Source organism: Sprattus sprattus (assembly GCF_963457725.1).
Source record: "Sprattus sprattus genome assembly, chromosome: 17".
Lineage (NCBI taxonomy): Eukaryota > Metazoa > Chordata > Actinopteri > Clupeiformes > Clupeidae > Sprattus > Sprattus sprattus.
The window spans coordinates 15,589,343-15,610,179 of record NC_137915.1 but is presented as its reverse complement, the minus strand read 5'-3'; the positions used below and the strand labels follow the sequence as shown (position 1 = coordinate 15,610,179).

Below are 20,837 nucleotides of genomic sequence, written 5' to 3'. Positions count from 1 at the left end.
CATGAACAGATTATTTTTTTTAGAAATGACGATAGCAGCGGAGAATGATACCAATTACAGTTTATTTTGAATGTCAGGCAACACAATATTACGCAGCCGGAGATTACAAATCTTTTTAACCTCATCAATTGCGTGGGCTCTCTCCTTCGTCTGGCTGTTCCCAGAGCGCTCCGTCAGCTGGCGCAGAATAGCAGCTTTGTTGTTCATCTTGGCGCATATGATAAATGGGAAGCCAAAACGCCTCTTGTACTCGGTGTTGAGACGGTACATTCGCGTGGTCTCCTCGGGATTCAGCGAGGCCATGCCGGCTTGGCTCTGCTCCTCTTGCGACTCGCGGGTTAACGTCCCCCTCTGGAGGTCCCTGCCCGCTAGGTCGGGATGACACCTGAGAATGCCCTCTTTACCTGTGCACAAGAAAGAAAGCTACATCATAGATCGAACGTCACTTTCATTGTCCCTTATCCTCATCATAACATTTAGGTCATAGCCCCAATTTATTTAAGAGGAAATTCCCTTGGTGTCTGCAAGTGAAGGCCTACAAATTGAACCTTTCAGGGCATAGATTTACGTATTGAGGATAAAAACAAAGTCGAAGACAAACCTGATTCCGGAAGGCTGTCAATTAACTCAGAAATACGGGCCTCTAAGTTTGACAGGTTAGCGAACGGGCGGTACGGCCATATCGCAGCGACTATCAGTGGACTTCTCTCAACAACGTTTCCAAAAGTATCCACAAAATCTTCATAAGACAGAGAATTTACAGTGCTAATATCCATGTTTCAGACCAGGCTCGACGTGGGCTACTAGGCTAGCATAGCCGGGAGTTCAGACCAAAAGGTTATCGACCACCTATGATCATAGGGGGCGAGCAAACAAGTGATGCAACAGTGCTGTCGTGGTTTCATTTTAACTAGTGTTTTCCTAAGTTTCTTGAATGTGTTGTTTCTGTTCGCTCATACTGTTATAATTTGAGCGATCAATGCCCTGAATTGTGCCGCCATCTGGTGTTACTATTTTGTCATGAAAGTTAACTTTAAAGCATTGTCATGTAAAAGAAACACCTGTCATTTCAGGATACGTACTACATTGCCAACGTTATCGCCAAAGGACACCAGTAGACATGTTAGAGCATGTTAAATTTAACTTAACTTTTGGTGGTGTTTGCAAGGTTTGTGCATAACGTATTCGTAGTTAGCTTGCACATTTCAGACCACAACTCTTTACTGCTGCTTTGCCAAATAAATAAAAAGGTGGTTACCCCAACTTTATACTTTACAATGTTTAAACTTAATTAATGTCTTGTTATATAAAATATGTTTACTTTTCTTAGTAACAGTTTCTATATTCCATGTCCTACCAAACCTGGGCAGCTAGTGCAAACACCAGGTTTGTTCATATGACCATATTTCTCAATATTTCATTGCAAATACCATGAAAACTGTCAAATCTGTGACTTTAAATTTGAAATTAACATTTTTGTTGTTTGTTCCAATAGGGATTGTCAGCAGAAGTGTAAATTCTCCTCCCCTCAGACAGATTGGCTTGTTTTAGAACCACAGTTGGTTCTTTATGCAGAAAAGCTTCAGTTTCGTCCCGGTTGAACTTCTTAAAGGCCTTTTATGACTACTTGAGCCTCGACTGTTATAGAAATTATCTCTTATAAAAACATGCTTTGAAAAAAATTATATCGGTCATGAAGCTGTAAACTATAACACTTACCTTTTTTAAATTAAGTTTTATTAAGTTTAATTTGTGTTATAATAATAATAATAAAAAGAATACTATATAACATTTCAAACTTTCTTCTCTGTGATCCAAACACCTCCACTTACATTTATCCCGCTAAGAACATATTTCCAACCATCTTCCACACAGTATCTGATTCCTTTTGCCCATTTCAGTCTTTTCCTTTCATCATCCAGTCTCAGATAGTAAGTGAGAGTGATGTGAGGAGGGTGTTCAAAGGGGTAAATGGGAAAAAGGCTGCCGGGCCTGACCAGATCCCTGAAAGGGTCCCTAAATCCTGTGCTGACCAACTAGCTCCAGTGTACACCATGATCTTTAATACATCCCTGGCCCAAGCTGTCGTCCCATCTTGCTTTAAAAAGTCTATCATTGTACCGGTGCCCAAAAATAGTAAACCATTATGTTTGAACGATTACCGTCCAGTGGCCCTGACCTCTGCAGTGATGAAATGTTTCGAAAGGCTGGTGAAAAATTACATCTGCACCTCCCTGCCAAACTCGTTCGACCCCCTCCAGTTTGCATACAAAGCAAACAGAAGCAGAGACGATGCCATCTCCAACCTGCTAAACACCACTCTTACTCATCTGGATGGTGGGGGGGGGGAACTATGTGAGGATGCTGTTCATTGATTACAGTTCAGCTTTCAATACCATAGTCCCCCTCCGCCTGATCGACAAGATGAGGTCGCTGGGGATCAACACCCAAATGTGCAACTGGGTGCTCAGCTTCCTTACTGACCGCCCCCAGGTGGTGAAAGTGGAGGGTGGTGTAACCTCTGGGCCGCTGACCCTCAACATCGGTTCCCCCCAGGGCTGTGTTCTGAGCCCGCTGCTGTACAACATCTACACTTATGACTGCACAGCCTCCGGAAGTTCAACCTCCATCATTAAATTTGCAGACGACATTGTGGTGCTGGGTCTTATCTCTGATAACAACGAGCAGCCCTACCAGAACCAAGTGGCAGACCTGGCACTGTGGTGTCAGTCCAACAATTTGGCCCTAAATATAAAAAAGACAAAGAAAATGGTGGTGGACTTCCGGCGGAAGCAGGACAGCGGGTTCACCCCCCTCATCATCAACGGGGAGCCTGTGGAGAGGGTTCCTAGTTTTAAGTACCTGGGTGTGCACATCACTGAAGACCTAACCTGGACCCTCCACACACAACATGTGACAAAGTCATCTAGGCAGCGACTGTACTTCCTCCGGAGGCTGAGGAAATTCAAGGTCTCCCCTTCCATCCTGAAAACCTTCTACTCCTCAGCCGTGGAGAGCGTCCTCACAGGATGCATCTCCGTCTGGTACGGAAGCTGTACCGTTCAAGACCAGGCCAACCTACAGAGGGTGGTGCGCTCAGCTGAGCGGACTATCAGAGCGTCCCTACCCAACTTGAAAGACATCTACCACAAGAGGGTGGAGTCGAGGGCAAAAAACATCAGGAGGGATGACACACACCTCAATGCCAGCCTCTTCACCCTGCTGCCGTCGGGTAGACGCCTACGAAGCCTTAACTCAAGGACTGAGAGACTTAAGAGAAGTTTTTATCCACAGGCAGTGAGACACTTGAATTCAAATTTTTAAATTTGATTTTATTTACATTTTTTATTTTATCTATATAAATTAACTAATTTATTTTATTTTATATTTTTATTTATTTTTGCACAGTGTGGAGCATTGACCCTTTAACATTTCACTTCAATTTGTTGTATGTGACAAATAAAAACACTTGAACTTGAGATATGTTTTGTCTTTTAAACTACCTAGAAGGCCAGCATCCCAGAGCCGCTTCACTGTTGCTGACAAGACTAGTGTTTTATAGGTTAAATATAAAATAGAGATTCTGATGTTCTTATCCACCTGCACATTTGTGCACCGACACCTCCCACTTCTCTTTGTGCCATGGTTAAAGCCGGTGTGTACTGTTCTTTGGAAGATATCTGCAGTTTCTTGCCAATTTTGAGCATGGTATAGCCTTAACTACAACAATAATAGACGGATGTATTTCTGAAGAAAAGCTCTTACTTTCTGACCATTTTCAGATCATAATTTATTCTACAGGTTTTGATGCTTCAGATACTCAGATAACCTGAAGAAGGTCAGGTATATTGCTTCCTTAAACAACACAACAGTGTTCAGCTGCACAAACGTAATGGCAAAGGGTTTTCTAATGATGAAAGTATCCTTTAAAAATGACAATTTAGGATTAGCTAGGTTACTACACGTCACATCGGTGGACGTAGAGCTCCACACCCTGGCCAGCAGCAGCAGGACCAGAGCCAAGGAAGCGTCGTGGTGATTTCGATGGCCCACTCCCACCAACCTGTGGACCAGCCAGAAGAACTCTGGAGCGCAGTCATTGAGACACCACCATCACTTTTTGAAACATATCCTATTTTGGTTGCTCGTGTTCAATGGGTTTCAGCCACGTCTCGGAATCGAATCTCTCTCTATTGTGACAATGCAGCCATCATGGCCATAACTAGTAAAGCCTGTTCACCATGTCCAAAAATTAGGTCTATTTTGAGACATTTAACTTCGCAGTCAGTCATTGGCCATTTCGTTACCATACTGTCCATATTCCTGATGCCCTGTCTTTTAACTGTTTTCAGGAATTCTCCAGCTCTGCCCTGAAGCCGGCAAAGTTCCTGTCCAGTCCCTGATACTACGTGGATAAGATTAACTACTCCGTACAACCAATTATATGGTTGCATGTCCTTTACAGACAACTAGCAGTGTCTTCTCAAGAAAAGCTGAAATTGAATAATGGCAATTAAAACTGGCATAATGTTGAGAGGATGAAGACTAGATGGAGAGATCCATAGGCTATGGGTGCTAACCGCATTCAATTTATCATTGGAGCCACTTACTGTAGTTCTCAGCCACCTGTCTTTCTAACTCCACAGAACCTTTGGCTACTCTTCGGAGACTTTAAGTCTGTTGCCCACCGTGGGTGGTTGCATCATGTGGCGAGCAAACCAATGATATAAAAGTGGGGTCATGGTTCAAATTTGACTGCCATTTCTAAGTTTCTTGCTTGTGTTGCTTTAGTTTTTATAATGATGGGGCAATCAAACGCCTGAGTTGTGGTGCCATCTAGTGTTATGCCATGAAAGTTCATTCTAAGCTGTCTCCTACAGAAAAAGCGGTTCACACAAACTCAAATAGAAAGTATGAATATAAAATATAAAATGCTTACAATTTAATCCATAAAAAGACGGAAGTAGTAATAGAAAATATGTTTAATTCTCTTAGCAACAGCTTCTGTATCTCATATAGCTTATATACAGACAAACCATACATGTTTATATGGAAATTATCAACAAATGGGTACTAGCACTGCACACTGCAAACTGAGGTCCTGGACTGAACAGTCTGACTGAAGCATACTTACTCATATACATAAACAATACTGTGAAATATCGTTATCTCAGATTTTCTCTAAATGAAAAGTAAGTGCATCAAGCCTGAGTAGCTACACCTCAGATTGTCTCATTCAATGTACCCTTCAACATTTGTGCCAAAAAGAGAATACATTTAAAAAGATTCACAATCAAGTAGTATCTAGTAGAAACATTCAAAACCAAACCGTCTTTTGCCCTAAGGTATACATGCACTGCATTTCATAAGCATTTCTTAAACAATGTTTCTAAGGCAGGATCCTTTCTCTGCAAAAAACATGTAAGTAAGGCGGCATATAAAAATAAAATAAAAAGGGTTAGTACAAATAAAAGTAATGGAATAATCAGACCTTTCCATTTATGGCCTTATATAATCAAACACACAAGACAAAAATATGACATTGTTTTTGACATACATATAATAACATTATATATTTATATATTATAACAACAACATATAATAATATTACATTTTACAATATGAAAGTCTCATTTTCACTGTAATACTGTTACATACCATTCAGTAGTTTGAGAAAAAAAGTGCAGATTGCTGTCAGACTATTGTCATATACAAATGACATATATGGCATATTTTTTATAAACAGGAGTATGCTTTATTCTGACTTTGCTAAAGCTTATGAAATTGAGTTCATGTTTCTTTGACAGTGGAGTCTAATGATTCAACAGCCTTCTCGTCTGTAATGTTCTTACTCTGAGACATTTGAAAATGCTCAGAGTCTTCAGCCACATCTGCAATGTTCTGGTACACAAAGCTATTGTTGTTCTGTTCTTCAACATTATGGTAAATCTACAAGAAAGGAGAGAGAGAGGAAAAACAACAGGAACCAATGTGAGTATTATGTCCAAAGTGGGTAGTAGACTCGCTGAAGTAAAAACAGGAATTGCAACTAGCCCTAAAAACAGAAGTACTCAAATGAGAGCACTCTGAATCAGTGTCACTGCACCCTAAGGGTCTAGTCACCTTCTCCTCCATGTCAGCCAGCTCGTTCTCCATGAACACCACCAGTTTGGAGAAGCACGGCCTATCCTTAGGCTCCAGGGCCCAGCAATGCTGCATCACCTGATACCTGCACATTTATTCATTTAACAGACACTTAGAAGTAGAATGATAAGCAGTAGAATTAAGATGCATATTTTCATTTAGCAGACACTTAGAAGTAGAATGATGAGCAGTAGAATTAAGATGCATATTTTCATTTAGCAGACACTTAAAAGTACAATTATAAGCAGGCTTGGGGAGTAACGGAATACATGGAACGGTGTTTTGTAATAAGAATACAAAAAAGGGTAACTGTAACAGTTACAAAAAAAAGACTGAATTAAATTACAGATTCTTTTAGCAAAAAAATGGGATTATTAACAGGATTACAAATTGATTTTAAAATGCAGAACATTATACTATCATCCACATGCGCACTTTACAACACGTCACGAGAAGACAACAGAGTCCATATGATGACCTCGAGTTCAAAAAATGCTTTCTCTGGCTGGAAATATCAACACTATTTTGTCCTTGAAGTTGAAAGTGGGAAGAACATAACAGTGCAGTGTGTGTGTAATTAGTACTCCAGTGATTGTGAATGAGATGGAGTTGCGTGAGTTAAAGTCGAAGGGGGCGGTGCAGGAGCAGAGTTAGTGCTGGCGTGACATATATGCACATATCAAACCACAACCACACGGCCTTCATGCCCATTTTCCTTCAGGGCAACAAACTGAACTAGTTCACATTTCCGCCCAGGAGGCCCACACAATATTGCAAAGGGGATTGGGCAAAAAGTGTAAAATTATACAAGGGATTTGTTTGTAAAAACTGTTGACAGTGAGAGAGTGTTCAACTAAGGGTAAGAAAAGTGGGGTCTGACCGGTTTATTTTTTATTTTCAATTGTTCATACTTTCTTCTGTGTTGTCGTAAATTATGTGTTATTCACTAATAAAATATCTAGGTGAAATGCTGCATTTGGGCCCAAAAAAGATATTCTGACATTCCAATCAATTCAGTGGCACATAAAAAGAGCTTTACATATTTAGTATTGAGTTCAGTTTGTTGTCTAACACATAGCTATGACAATATAGTACATTTTGATATTTGTACTAACTAAGTTCATTTCCTCAGTAATAAGTAGGACGCCCACACCAAATGTTATTTATGTAGCACTACTAATGCACAAATGCAGAAAGTATGTCATCTGAAAAAGCTGGTGTGTGCCCTTACAGGAGGGGTTTATGGATAGCACAACCACTTCATGAATGCCAAGTTGCACAGTTTCTGATGCCAGCAGTACATGTCTTTGTCTTCAAGGTTGGACCAATGTTTTTCAGCATCTATATCATTATAGCATTTATATCCATCACAGACACCAATATACAGTGGATAAGGCTATTGATGTCTCCTTACTGTTATCTTCATTTTCACATTTGGCTTTGAAGTAATCCAAAAGTAACGAAAAGTAATCAAGTTACATTACTTTAATATTGTGATTATTGTGATTATAGGAATAGGTTACTGAATACCATTTTGAACAGGTAATCAGTTATTGTATCGAAATACATTAAGTGATCCTCCCAACACTGATTATAAGCAGTGTTATAAGCAATATTATAAGCAATATTTTCATCAGCACATGCCTATCGACCCCATGAACCTGGTGTTGTTAGCACTTTGCTCTAACAGTTGAACTACAGCACCACAGAGTAATGTCATTTATTATTTTTAAGAATAGCCTAGAATATATAATAATATACTAATAAGTGCGAATACCCAGTTTGTTTATAACTCCATTTCATGGCATTGTTTTGGAGGGATACATTTAACATCTTATAGAAACTACAGGCAAAAAATATGTTTAAAAAACCTACATAGTGTCCCTTTAAAAAATAAATAAATAAATAAATGTGTATTCATAGTGATGGCCTCAGACCTGAACAATATCTTTTTCTTTCTCAGAAAAGAGCCCTGTCCAGCAGCTTTTGCATTTCCACCTATTTACGGTATTTTGCGGAAATGTTCTGCACATGTTATATTTGACCGTTTTAAAGAGGTACTCTTCTGCTACAACTTATAAAACACAATAATAATCATGATGACTGAAAGGGCCCATATTACTCTTAATGTAGATAAGATTGTCAAGCTTTCAGGCGTCATTGACAGGTACAATCACAGAAAAACATTGGCTGAACACATTTAAACTGTCAATGATTATTGGCAACCACACTGAGCGCTCTTGGAGTTACCACTGACAGCTTTTGAGTGGCACGTTGCCCAAAAATATTTGTCACTCGTTGCATTATGAGCACATATTTTGTGCGGATGACACTCACACAGACTTGCTTGCATAGTATGGCTGTTCCATCTGGAATCCTCGCTCTAACAAATTGTAGAAATGGCCATCCACCTTCATACCAGGATAGGGGGTTACACCTGAGGAGAAAAAGAGAGAGAGTGAGAGAGAACGAGAGAGGGAGCAAAGGGGGGAAAGAGACAGAGAGAAGGGTAGAGAGGTAAAGTAACTTAGGTGAGTTAACAAAAACATCTTTATCCATACACACTGTAAACCTGAACAAGTTCAGAGAACTCAAAACTTTTGATGTAACCGATTACATAAGAACATTTGAGTACATATATTATTTTTTTTAAGTAAACTTAACTCAAAAATTAAACATCGGCTATTCTGATTTTTTGTGTTATCATTTTCATCATTTTTGAGTTCTCTGAACCCATATTATTCCAAAATCGTAAAGGATTTAGCCTCGTCAGATATATATGTGTTTCTCTGGGTCTTTCTCAAACTAGTTATTACGCCCTTACAAGTTTTTGAAAGGGTATCTTCCTTACGTTCCAAGTTCTTGCGCAAACTCTTACTGTAGAGAGAACTGTCATTGGTCGACCGCCTTCCCAGTGTTGCCACTGCATTTACATTTACATCTGTGATTTAGTAGACGCTTTTATCCAAAGCGATTGACAAGGAATTTTGCATTCATAGATCATGAGCAGTTTAGGGGTTCACACTTATACACTTGGTAAGGAGGAGTGGGGAATCGAACTAGCAACCTTCCAACCTCTGGATTACTAAACGACTCCTCTACCTTAAGTCTGCTGTGTCCGTCTCTCATCGCAAGAGCTTTGCAATGGTGTTCTCAACGACGTTGATGACGTCAGATACTTACATTTTTTGAGTTATCAGGCAATGTTATCTCAAACACATACATTCCTATACAATTAAAACGTCTGCACTTGCTCAGAAAACTAATACATGGTCAACTAAATACCAGGTTTTAAGTACTGAATACATAATGTTAATGAGTTACTAGAACTGTCTGGGTTTACAGTGCACCATTTTGTTTTCATAGTTTCATTCAGGAACAATCTGGCCTGAGCTTGGCAGACACAGACACGGTGCTCACGCCTGACGTGGTGCACAGACGTGTCCATCCATGCCTTTGTGTTTTAAAGAGTCCCTACCCAAAGAGAAGATCTCCCACAGCAGAATGCCGTAGGCCCAGACGTCGCTCTGCATGGTGTACATCCCCTTGAAGATGCTCTCGGGGGCCATCCACTTCACTGGGAGCCGCGCCTACAGCACACACATCAATCAGGTCCTCAGGACCGGGATACACACAGAATACACAGCAGTAACGGGACCTCCACTGGAAACATCCTTCTACATGCAAATACGTACATTGCCTCTCACAACGTAGTTGGAGTCATTGTCAATATCTCGGGCAAGGCCAAAGTCCCCAATCTTCACAATTCGGCCCCGCATCACCAACACGTTCCTGGCTGCCAGGTCACGATGAAGGCACTGCAGAAACCAGGAGACCAGCAATGTGGTTTATCATCAATGGTCCAGTGTTCACAGAGGAAGCATAAACAGGACCTATTGCGCTAACTTAATGTTGCATTACGCATACACTTGGTAGTATAAGTGAGAATGCAACATTAAGTAATGGCTGTAATGTTGTGTAGTATACGTGTTTAATGTATTCTGTATATGCCTTCAAAATGCTTTTCCCTTTATATCTATATTATAATTTATATAGCGAGCACAGACCATACTCCAGGCCTTACATTCTTGGAGGACAGAAATGCCATTCCTTTGGCCACTTGGTAAGAGAAGGAGAGAAGGTCGCCATAGGTTAGAGCCTGTAGGTCTTCTTGCTGAAGGTCATCGGAGTCATCAAACCCATCTTCCACGTGAAAACTTCCTAGATCAGCTGGACAGTTCACACAGTAGTTGCCGTTACAATACAGCACATAACTGGAGGAGTTTGTTTTTTGTTGAATATGCAAGTACAGTCTGAGAAGCCCTGCAACAGCAGGGGAGAGAGATGAGTGCACGGGAGTTAAAGCCCCATTATGCAACAATTATACTTCAGGATTAGGGTTAGGATAAGCAGTTTAACCTTAAAATATCAGCTTAAAAAAAATTGGGGCGCTACAATGACTTTTAATATGGAGAATCGCCTCCGTGCCATAGCAGGGTCCATAGGCATATAACTGCGTTCTGTAGTTTTGCCTGCCGCAGCCCGCCGACCTGACTTGTTTACTTTCTGCCGATCTAGTAAGTAGCTTATTTGCCGTCTTGCTTTGTCTTGTGTTGCACTTGCTTGACGTTTGACTGTGTAAGGACAGTCGTTGAGTAACTAGTTTCTCATAATGTCAAAGTCAGCACATTTCAAGAGATTTCGTTAGTTTTAGCTGCTAGCATACCTTTAGCGAATAGCTATTGATCCGTTGTGCTGCTTTAAAGGAGAAGTCCACAAATCTAATGCAATACAATTACTGTCAAATTTCAAATTGGTTCTGTGTGTGCACTCAGAAAACCCTGTGCTGTTTGTCCTGGCTCTGTAAAACGGAAACAAACAAAGTGGTCGGACCGAGCCATACACTATTCCAGCCAATCAACACATTGCTTCATGAACATGGAAGGGAGGGGTGTAATTTCATTGGCCGTTGAGCTGCAATACTTTTGCCAGAATAACAGACTTCGCCTTTAACCCATCAGTTGCTAGCACCTCCTCTGAGGCATTGAGGAATGAGATTTTCACAAACTTTACTAGCGTGTTGTTACAGATGATGAGTGTACCTTCAGAAATATCCACAGAGGCTGGGGTTTGGCCAAGGAGAGGCACAAATTCCTGGTTCTTCACCGGAGACATTGGGACATACGGACTGACCGGGTGCTGATAGTCGCTGCAGAAGTGAGATGCTATTAGAGAAGTCTGGAGCAGATTTGATCTGAGGTCTTCCTACAGCGTCATGTCACAATGCAGCTTTGAAAGGGACATTAAACTTGTGTTGTGCTTCAGCTTTGTACTTCCTTTTCTAGTCAAACTAGGACATGGATATGAATATTTTAAGGATATGAACTGATATGAACCGACAAAAATGATGTTTTACGTCTCTTTGTTTACTATACTGTATATGTGTGCTTCTGCATTGCCACAACACGCAACACAAACTATGTTTTTTGGATGCGGACATTACAATCATGGGTTTGATATCCAGGGAGTGTGTGTAAATACCGAGAAAAATGCATATCTGCACAGCACTAACTGTAAATCACTCTGGATTAAAGCATCTGCAATAGAAGATAAACATAATGTACATTGAATGCTACCTGGTGTTTTGCTTTGGCTGGTAGTTATGGTACAGGCTGGTAAAACGATCTTTGGTAATTGCATCTGCCAGACACTTGTGGAAGCGTTCTCTGTTGTCTTTCAGGTAGTTCAGGAGGTCCCCATTGCAGCAATACTGAAAGATTAGGTAGGTGGGCCCTATGGATGGATCAGTTGTATAGAGTTATTCCTGGAGTATGTTTATACGCCAAGACCTTAAGGCGATAACATCATCAAGTTCACCTCATCATCACCTTCACCTTCATCATGTGTTGACCTTCATCTATGTTAAAATATGTTATAATGTATATATTGTATATGTATATTGTTGTCATGTTGACTCATGGCTACATCTACAACGTGCTCTGTCCCTACTTACATTTCTGCTGTAATTGCTCTATTTTGACTGGGTTCATACACACTTGCCCGGCCATGAAAAGCACTAGCAATGTATTTAATAGCTGAAACAAAAAACATCTATTCTCAACTAGCCACTGGTCAGGGGAAGCAGCCTCCCTGACTGTTTGTTTGTTTGTTGACTGTTCTAATATATAAGCTATGTATTTTCATATTCCAGTTGCTACTTACATGCCTAGTTTTATTCATACTCACATCTGTATAACTAATCATACACATAACCATAACTGTATTCGCATTCATATTCATTGGGACAGTTCATGTCCTTTCCTGTCCTGTTCCTGGACCTGTGTGGAGGCTTGTAACTTACCTGAGAATGTGCACGCTCCCAGCAGGTTAACAATATTGGAATGGTGCCCAATGTATGTTAGCATATTCAGTTCGGACAACAGGGCATCCCGCTCTACTGCCTGATGTTTGTCTGTGGAGTAAGAAGAATACCATAGACATAGGCACAGTCATATACAGAGTGTATTTGGCAAATCTTATTTGTCTATGTGAATGTTGCGGTTAGAACTGTGATGTAAGGCTAATGCGTACAAAGTTTGAGTCAGTATATGGTGTTTCCTGGAAAACCTTCACACTGCATGCCACTGTGTGAAATTGTCAAGGTCCGAAAGCAGATAGCAACATCATCCTGTCATTTTTTTGGAAATTACACCATCATTGTAATAGCATATAAGGTTACACATAAGTTCATGTTTTAAATTCTTCACAAGATTTCACAATGCCACCGTTTCACAAAATTGGGATTATGAGAAATGAGTGTAAGAGTATAAACCTATGCCTATACTTTACATTTTTCTGTTTTCGATCTGATATATTTCATAGAAACATCATCTCAATATCAGATACTCCTAAAATGAATACGTACACCCACATTAGGTCTGTTAGATAGTGTAACTTCTCACTGATAACGTTTCAGCATAGACTTCCTCTATAAGGGCAGTCAGGTGCAGCGCTTTGACTGATAAGTGATGGAGCTACTGCACTGATCTCACTGTGCTCATGATCTCTGCGTGTCAGTATTAGCAGATCTAGTAGGTATCCATTCTATTGATTGTCAGGCAACTTAGAAATGTCCGACCTTTGAGCATTTTGACGGCCACCTGCAAGGAGACCCCTGGCTTGGTGATCCCATAGGCGGTGGCCTGTACCACCATACCAAAGGCTCCGGAACCCAGCTCTTTCCCTGTAGAGATGGGATAAAAAGAAGTATTAGAGTTGATCTTAGAAACTAAATAAGTTTGGATTTGCAGCAAGGTGCTAGGCTTCCTAAAGATCACTTAGTAAAGTTTTGCACTTGAAATATGACAAATTGTCTTAGGCCAAAACACATCTTAACTGCTTAATTTATTAATGATTAATTTATTTAAGACACTTAAATTCGTGCCTAACCTACACTTTTTAACAATTCTAACGTACACAGTATTTCTTCATAAAATCTAAACTCTACAGTGTAAATATGCCTTGGTTGTGTACCTAGTTCAAGGTTTTCTCGAGGGAACTCCCATTTCTGATCATACTTGAAGTCTTTAAAGTCAATGTAGATGTAATCATTGTCAGCGGGGCCGACCATCTGAATCATCTGCAGCTGGCTCTGGTACGCTGGTTTCTATAAGCACCAGGGTTAGGGGGAATGTAGGTACAGCTGAGAAACAAGTGCGTGTGAAAATGAAAAAATGTAAACGTACCTTATTTCTGACGCAAGACAAGAGTAATGTGGTGACCAGGACGATGATCACCACCAGCATAAACAAAACACCCACGAGGAAAGGGGTAGGGGTTGATTCTGGGACTGAGAAAGACAAGAAGAAAAACACTAAAGATTTAAGCACAATGTACAGCTAAAACTGTACATTCATCATTAATCTAAACCAGGGGTCTTCAACGTTTTTCAGGCCAGGGACCCCCAAACTGATGGCGAGATGAGCAGGGACCCTCTACTATATAAATTGCATAAAATATTGTTTATAATATACTGGGCCTAGTGCCAAATAAACATAGCTACCCTGTTATTGTGTCAATGGCACACATCCTCCCACATTACTGAGATCTATCTTCTTTTCAAATTTCTGGCGCATGGAGTTGTGTTGACAACATAGATGTTATAGTGAGATTGACAGGTCAACAAACCAGTCACACCGCTAGCAAGTTGTTAAGATTGTAGGTAGTAGCATGCTAACATTAGCTAGGAGGCTCACACACCTCGCAAATCCTCACTTATTTTTCAGTTACAATTAACGTTTTTTGACCTTTTACAGTGTCTATTTCTCTTTATAATTTTTTTTTAAAATGTAAGCAAAAAAATGTCAAACTAACAATTTATACAGGTACAAACAAGGCCAGCTATGGAGTTTGGTCCGCCATCTTTTATTTTTGACCTTCGCGCTCTTTAGACTTGAGCAGAAACGCGATCTGATTGGCTAGTGCCTGTGCATGAAAGGTGCTGTGAGTGAACCGGTGCCCAGCTTGAAAGAGCTCCTGTGGGTAGCTGTGGGTGTCGATTGGACTGAAAGATAACGTCTTCTCGATCAATTTATACATTCGCTACAATATGTTGGATTTATGTTAATGTAAATTTAAAGGGAATAAATACAATTCTGATTTGGAAGATATTTAAATTTGTGGAAAAAAAATTGGTTGATTTTTTTTTTTTTTTTAGAAATATTTAAAAAAATTATCTTATCAACCAAAGATTTCGCGACCCCCCTGCAGTACCTCCGCGGACCCCCTGGGGGTCGCGGACCCCCTGTTGAAGACCCCTGATCTAAACAGTAGATAAAATGGAATCCCTACGCCAGATCAAGGCCAAATTTACAACTTGGGAAGAGCCATCATCTTCTGCAAGGTAACATACCAACTGCATAGTTAACTAGAGACAATGCAGGTTACAATGTGGGGTATGTGGTTTTCCCAAGCAATTGCTTTTAAATGGGAGTACAAACCAGAGAGGTTTGTGGAGTTATACACCTTCAAAAGCATCGATACGTACTTAACATACACATACATAGACACAATTATTCAAGCCATACACACTCAACATAGGCAAACATAGGCACCATGTACTGCCTGAGGTGGCAGATGGCCCTCGATGAGAATCTGATCACTGCACTGCTTGCTGGCTTGGTTTCGGAGGCAGCATCTCAGCAGTTGGCCTTGCACGTCTTTGTACGGGACGGAGCTCACAATCGTCTGGTGACAGTACTGCTCAGAGTCGGAATGCTCAGGAAGAGTTTCAGGGGGCCTCTCTTCCCAGAAAGTGGAATTCTGGCAACTAAATGGAAAAAAATGGAAAAAGATGGATGAAATAAAGCAAAAATATGGATGAAATAAAGCAAAAAGATGGATGAAATAAAGCAGTGTTTTTGAAGATGGAAATGGCAAAAAATATCGACTGCTTTCTTTTATTGCCAAGTGAAAAGAAAAGAAACTTGGACGTACTCAGCTAGAAACCGGCATGTTTTCCAGGTCAGGTTCCATGGTTGCGAGCTGGTAGTCACGCAGGTCACTAAAATACCATTTTGACTAAGCTGCAAAGTTGGTGTGTCTGTAAGAGGGACATGAAGAGATATGTGCTATTCATTCAGGAACTATTGGGCAACAAATGTTTATCTGGAGAACTTCAATCATCAGTGAGCAACTTCTCACAATCATCCAATCGGAATACTAGGAAAAGATCATGCGATTGCCCAGCAACATGGCTCAAAAACGTTCCCTAGCTGTCGTCACCTTTGGTGTCTTGCACCACTCATAATAGTGCGCACCAACAGAAACTTACCTGTTACACACAAAGACAGATTTTTGGTGACACTGGTGTCACTATTCTCCAGCTGCAGCTGATAAGCGCCTGGCTCCTGGACACAGAGTTGGGAAGTGCTAGAGACAAAGAGCGCCTTTTACACAAACAGCAAAAATTATGCGACAGAACAGATGTATTGAGCCAACCCTCTTGTGTTACTCACCTCTTTCCTTTCAACAGCTGCTGTTCTCCTTGGCATTTCACTCTCCCTCCAGCCGGAGTAATCCAGTGGCAATCAGCCAATGGGAAGGAGAGCACTGTGGCATTGAAGCAGAACCTTGACTTATTATTGGCTGGGATGTTGTTGATCTCGTTCAGCTCTAATACATCAATGAATCCTTTCTCTAAGGAAACACAAAAGCAACAGGTCAGCATTTCATGATGGCCATCCTCTTTGTGAGCAACAACGGCAGAACATGCAAAGGCAAAGATACTGGACACAGTACATGTTGGGACTGCAAAATGATGAATAGAAATGTAACTTACCCAAAACGTTGATCTTTGCAGAGCTGGTTTTACTATTAATAGCTTTACAGATGAATTCAGTACTGGTGAACGAGTCACTGATATTCAGATACAGGTATTTAGATCTCATTTCAGTAAATTGTTCAGCCTAGATAGAGAACAATCATGTAGAGATGGCAGAAAATATAAGTGTTTCACAATGATGCTACTGCTAGTGTAGTGATTATCACCTTTTTTCCATTATAAAACCAGTCAAACTGCCTCTGCGGAACATCGTATCTACAGCGCAGCAGAAGAGTCTGACCAGCGATCACCAGGACAGGAGGGCTAGAGGCAGGGTGGTCCAGATCTGAGGTAGAAAAGAAGATGACCTTCAGATCGTCCTGTGCAAGACCATTGTCCAGGCTCTAGCTCTCTGCTGCTATCATCAGGATCAACATAGTTTCATGGTGTGAGCTACGCTGTGTCTATTGTGTCTGTGCACATACACTATTGTATGTGAAATGTAGAATCATTCAAAAATTAAACAATTCTTTCACTACACACACACACACACACACACACACACACACACACACACACACACACACACACACACACACACACACACACACACACACACACACACACACACACACACACACACACACACACACACACACACACACACACACACACAAGCACAAACAAAATCACACAACCACCTCTACCTTAACTGCTAGTGAGTCTCCCACAGCAGACTTAACCTCCCTCAGGTACACACACAGACATACAAACACGCGCACACACGTCTGTAAGATGTTTTACCATAGTCGTGGAGTAGAGAACACTCTTCCCCCAATGGGTTTGAAGCACAACACAACACCATTGTCGTCTGATGAGCGTAGCTTTCAAGCTTGCTCTCCATACTGGTTGGTGTGGACTGATTGGTTACGTCCTTGGATATGACTCTGTTTTTGGTAGGATACATACGGTACATCAGTTTCATGACATTACATAGCACATTTTTGATGGAGTGCTAAATAATAACTGACATACATATTTCTTGCGCATAAATAGCACAGAGACTTGTCTTAGGTAGTCTGTCTGTAAATGACAAGCAATCAGGACTCTTACTTAGACTTGTGGACATCGCTGTACCATCTTATTTCTGGGACAGGGCTTCCCTTTGACATACACGCAAAATTGTTTGACCAGCCTTCCTCCCCCTTAACAATGCTCAAGTCAGGTTTGGAAGGCCTCTCTGAACATCAGATAGAAAGGAATCACATAGTCACTGACAGCACTTTATGTGGTAGACAAAAATGTGCCCTATCAGACATAAAATAATTCACAAATTGTACAAGTATACTACTACTAGATATTATTATTAGTAATGTTATTAATAATAATCATAATCATAATTATTATGATTATTAAGACATGGGTAGGAGAAGATGGAGACAGTCAGAGCTGAAGACAAAACAACAACTGGGCTTAAGAGGAAGGAGAGGTCAAGACTCACTCATGATCGGTTTGACACTGATTTTAACACTCGTGTTCGTGCTGTCATTTCGACAGTTGATGGTGGCTAACCCAGCATGTCTGTCAGTGGCTTGAAACTGGAATTCAAAGGCACCCTCCCTGTGGGGACAAAGCTATGTGTCTAACCGTGGCAAAGACAGCATTCACACACACATTGCATATCCCATATGCACATATTTCAATGTCTAAAAACTATACTAGACATGGGGGCAGAGGCCAATAGAACTTGCATATCTGAATACCGTGCACCACAACATCTGCGACACACATGGATAATCGTTATGTCATGACCTCTGTGATCAAATAAAACAATAACTAATCAATCCTCAAAAAAAGGATGCGAGAATGAAAACTCTAAACAAATGAATGACTACTGATTTAGTTTAAATTTCTAATTTGCCAATCATGAGCAACACTTCAGTGGGTTAGTAAACGAAGTAGTATTTCAATAGGTTGGTGGTGCGATACTCATATTTAGTGACACACATGTTTAGGTTTCAGTGCATCTCCTTCTTTCATCCCCTATGACAGAGCCACAGGTCTGAGTGACTGACTTTCAACATGTAACTTGTGTCTAGTCTGTTACTTGGTCATCTAAATGAAATGACAAAAGCTTCAAAATGTATGTACTAATTTCACACCATTTTCCATACTGATGCCGAAAGCGGTCTCTGAGCCACTATTTGACCACTGCTGCCCAGATCAAGGTTGTCCGTTGATCTAGACATTGATCTTGAAAGGCACAATAAGTAGTTTTCAGTCACAACATTTCATTGCCTCGAACTGCGATACCTAAAATGCCTTCCACTACTACCGTGCATTATGCATTCTAAATGGTCAACAAATTCATAGAAATATCTAAGAACAGATATGTGCAGCAATACAGTCAGGAGTTTTTCTTCATAAATACATCATTGCTCAATTATTATTAGTTATTCGGGTTAAGAGGCATTTCGTTTTTGCCAAAACTAAAAAAAAATAACTGACAGCACTTTTCACTCAAATGAAGGCATACTCCAAGGCACAAAAAAAGTGTCACCCAGACACGGTTTTAAGAGTAAGTGTCAGGAGCAAATGCCCCAAGCTAGAATGCTACTGGTTTCAAATAATCTTCAGATGTGCACATTGTGTTGTTTCAAGATCAAATATGACAATATGGTCTGTATCCATCTGAGGACCTCTGGACATGATTCTGGGTAATTATTCATGTTGTAATGTTGTGAGCATTGCCGAATGCCTAGTTTGCATTCAGAAGAGAAGATTGTTGATTTCTATACATGATAACCAGTTGTTCACAGTCCAGACGAATGGCTACATTTACTATAAAGCCTTTGTGTGTGTGTGTGTGTTTTTTTTTTTTTTTTTACACACTCATACACACATACCTGTGCTGCCCAAACACAGTTGGTTTATTATCAGAGTCATCACAACTTTCCCAATTCCAGTTGCACGAATGTTTGGATATCCTCTGTAAGGCCACCTGAATGGTCTGTCCCACTGACACTTCCAAAGTAACGGTGCCAGAGTCCTGCAGGGGACCCTGCAGCAAACTACAAGGAACTACCTGCACATCAGAAAGTGTTGGATAGTAAATTCATCAAACGTTCATCTTCTATATAGCGATATACTATTAATGGGCCCTGCATCTACAGTAACTTGGCATCTCAAAATCTGCTCCAAGTAAAGTTGTAGCTGGTCTGTTAATTAAATAAGTGCACAGCGACACTTTTTTTCAGTTTCATAGACACAATAGGAATACGTTTAATATTATTAAGCTACGTATGAAACAGTCTTGGTAAATCTGTAAATTATTAATTTGACGATTTAAATATCTTAAATAATAATGTAATGTAAGTATAGTACAGAACAGAAGCAAAAGCGTAGACATGCTAACATAACATCCAAACTTTCGACTGAAAGTCATAGTCATTGCTGAAGAAAAACTTCCTTATAATTCAGTTCTCGTATGTGACATCTTTGGTACTGATATCAGTTATGGTCGAACGACCGTCAAACAGCAATGGCCGCAGAAACTGTTAGGAGAGGGCCTAACTCTGGCTATGTTGGCCAAAACTCTGTCTCCAAAAGAACATCGAAGAAATTCAGATCTACCTCCTCATTTATGGCACAAGCAAACTTGGGAGTTTGTTCCCCATGCTCTGGCTGATGGTGTTTGCCAGTCGCAGTGGATTGCTGTAATACGACAGCTAAGAAACACAGTAAAAACACAAAATTGCAGTTTATTTACATGTTTTGACGTAACTATAAATTACAGCATTTTGGGAAAGTGCTGGCGCTAATTCTGAAGTATGGTTTAAAAAAAGTTAAAAGCACGATGAAATGGGCTGCAAATTAGGCAAATACAAATGCATTACATCCATTAACTATAATCAATATAATACTTACATTTAAACGTGTAATAGTTATTGCTAAGAAATTCTAAGTCTGAATTTGAATTGATATGCACTTGTCTAAAATTCAAACTTGAGCTAAAAAGGACAGTCTAGAACGCTTTGAATAATATAACAATAGTCTTTTGTGTCTAGAAATCATCTAGAAATCCTTTAAGTATTACTTCACATGAGAATTGTTGTTTTCAAACATTATTTTATAAATGTCTATACCATTCTAACAACAAACAATAAGCATGCTTTCAAGGACGAGCATGCAAGAATAAAGTAGCCTAAGCCTAACAGGCTTGTCCCAATGCAACAATAACCTACATTTGCCTGAAGAATTATCCATTTTAAATTTTTAATTCACTTACCAACTATGAGCCATATTATGTCAATCGACTGCATTGCTGTTGCTAGTTAAAACGGTGTGTCACAGCTGCGCAGCATAGGTTCGA

At 40.2% G+C, this 20,837-nt stretch overlaps 2 protein-coding genes across 2 annotated transcripts; both read right to left on the bottom strand.

Annotated features, from left to right (window-relative positions):
* Positions 1-54: 54 nt before the first annotated feature.
* On the bottom strand, positions 55-776 carry urad (ureidoimidazoline (2-oxo-4-hydroxy-4-carboxy-5-) decarboxylase; the record flags this gene model as incomplete). Its single annotated transcript, XM_080855565.1, has 2 exons — positions 55-404; positions 602-776. 2 exons carry the CDS (start codon positions 774-776, stop codon positions 55-57), a joined length of 525 nt encoding a protein of 174 aa, XP_080711691.1.
* A 5,014-nt stretch (positions 777-5,790) lies between these two features.
* On the bottom strand, positions 5,791-20,787 carry LOC308378614 (receptor-type tyrosine-protein kinase FLT3-like; the record flags this gene model as incomplete). Its single annotated transcript, XM_080855558.1, has 24 exons — positions 5,791-5,949; positions 6,124-6,229; positions 8,482-8,581; positions 9,623-9,734; positions 9,840-9,962; positions 10,229-10,374; positions 11,247-11,353; positions 11,781-11,937; positions 12,506-12,616; positions 13,283-13,387; positions 13,678-13,810; positions 13,890-13,993; positions 15,258-15,472; positions 15,640-15,745; positions 15,977-16,074; positions 16,161-16,341; positions 16,484-16,610; positions 16,693-16,811; positions 17,270-17,412; positions 17,579-17,705; positions 17,967-18,085; positions 19,372-19,550; positions 20,099-20,193; positions 20,754-20,787. 24 exons carry the CDS (start codon positions 20,785-20,787, stop codon positions 5,791-5,793), a joined length of 3,006 nt encoding a protein of 1,001 aa, XP_080711684.1.
* Between the last annotated feature and the right edge of the window lie 50 nt (positions 20,788-20,837).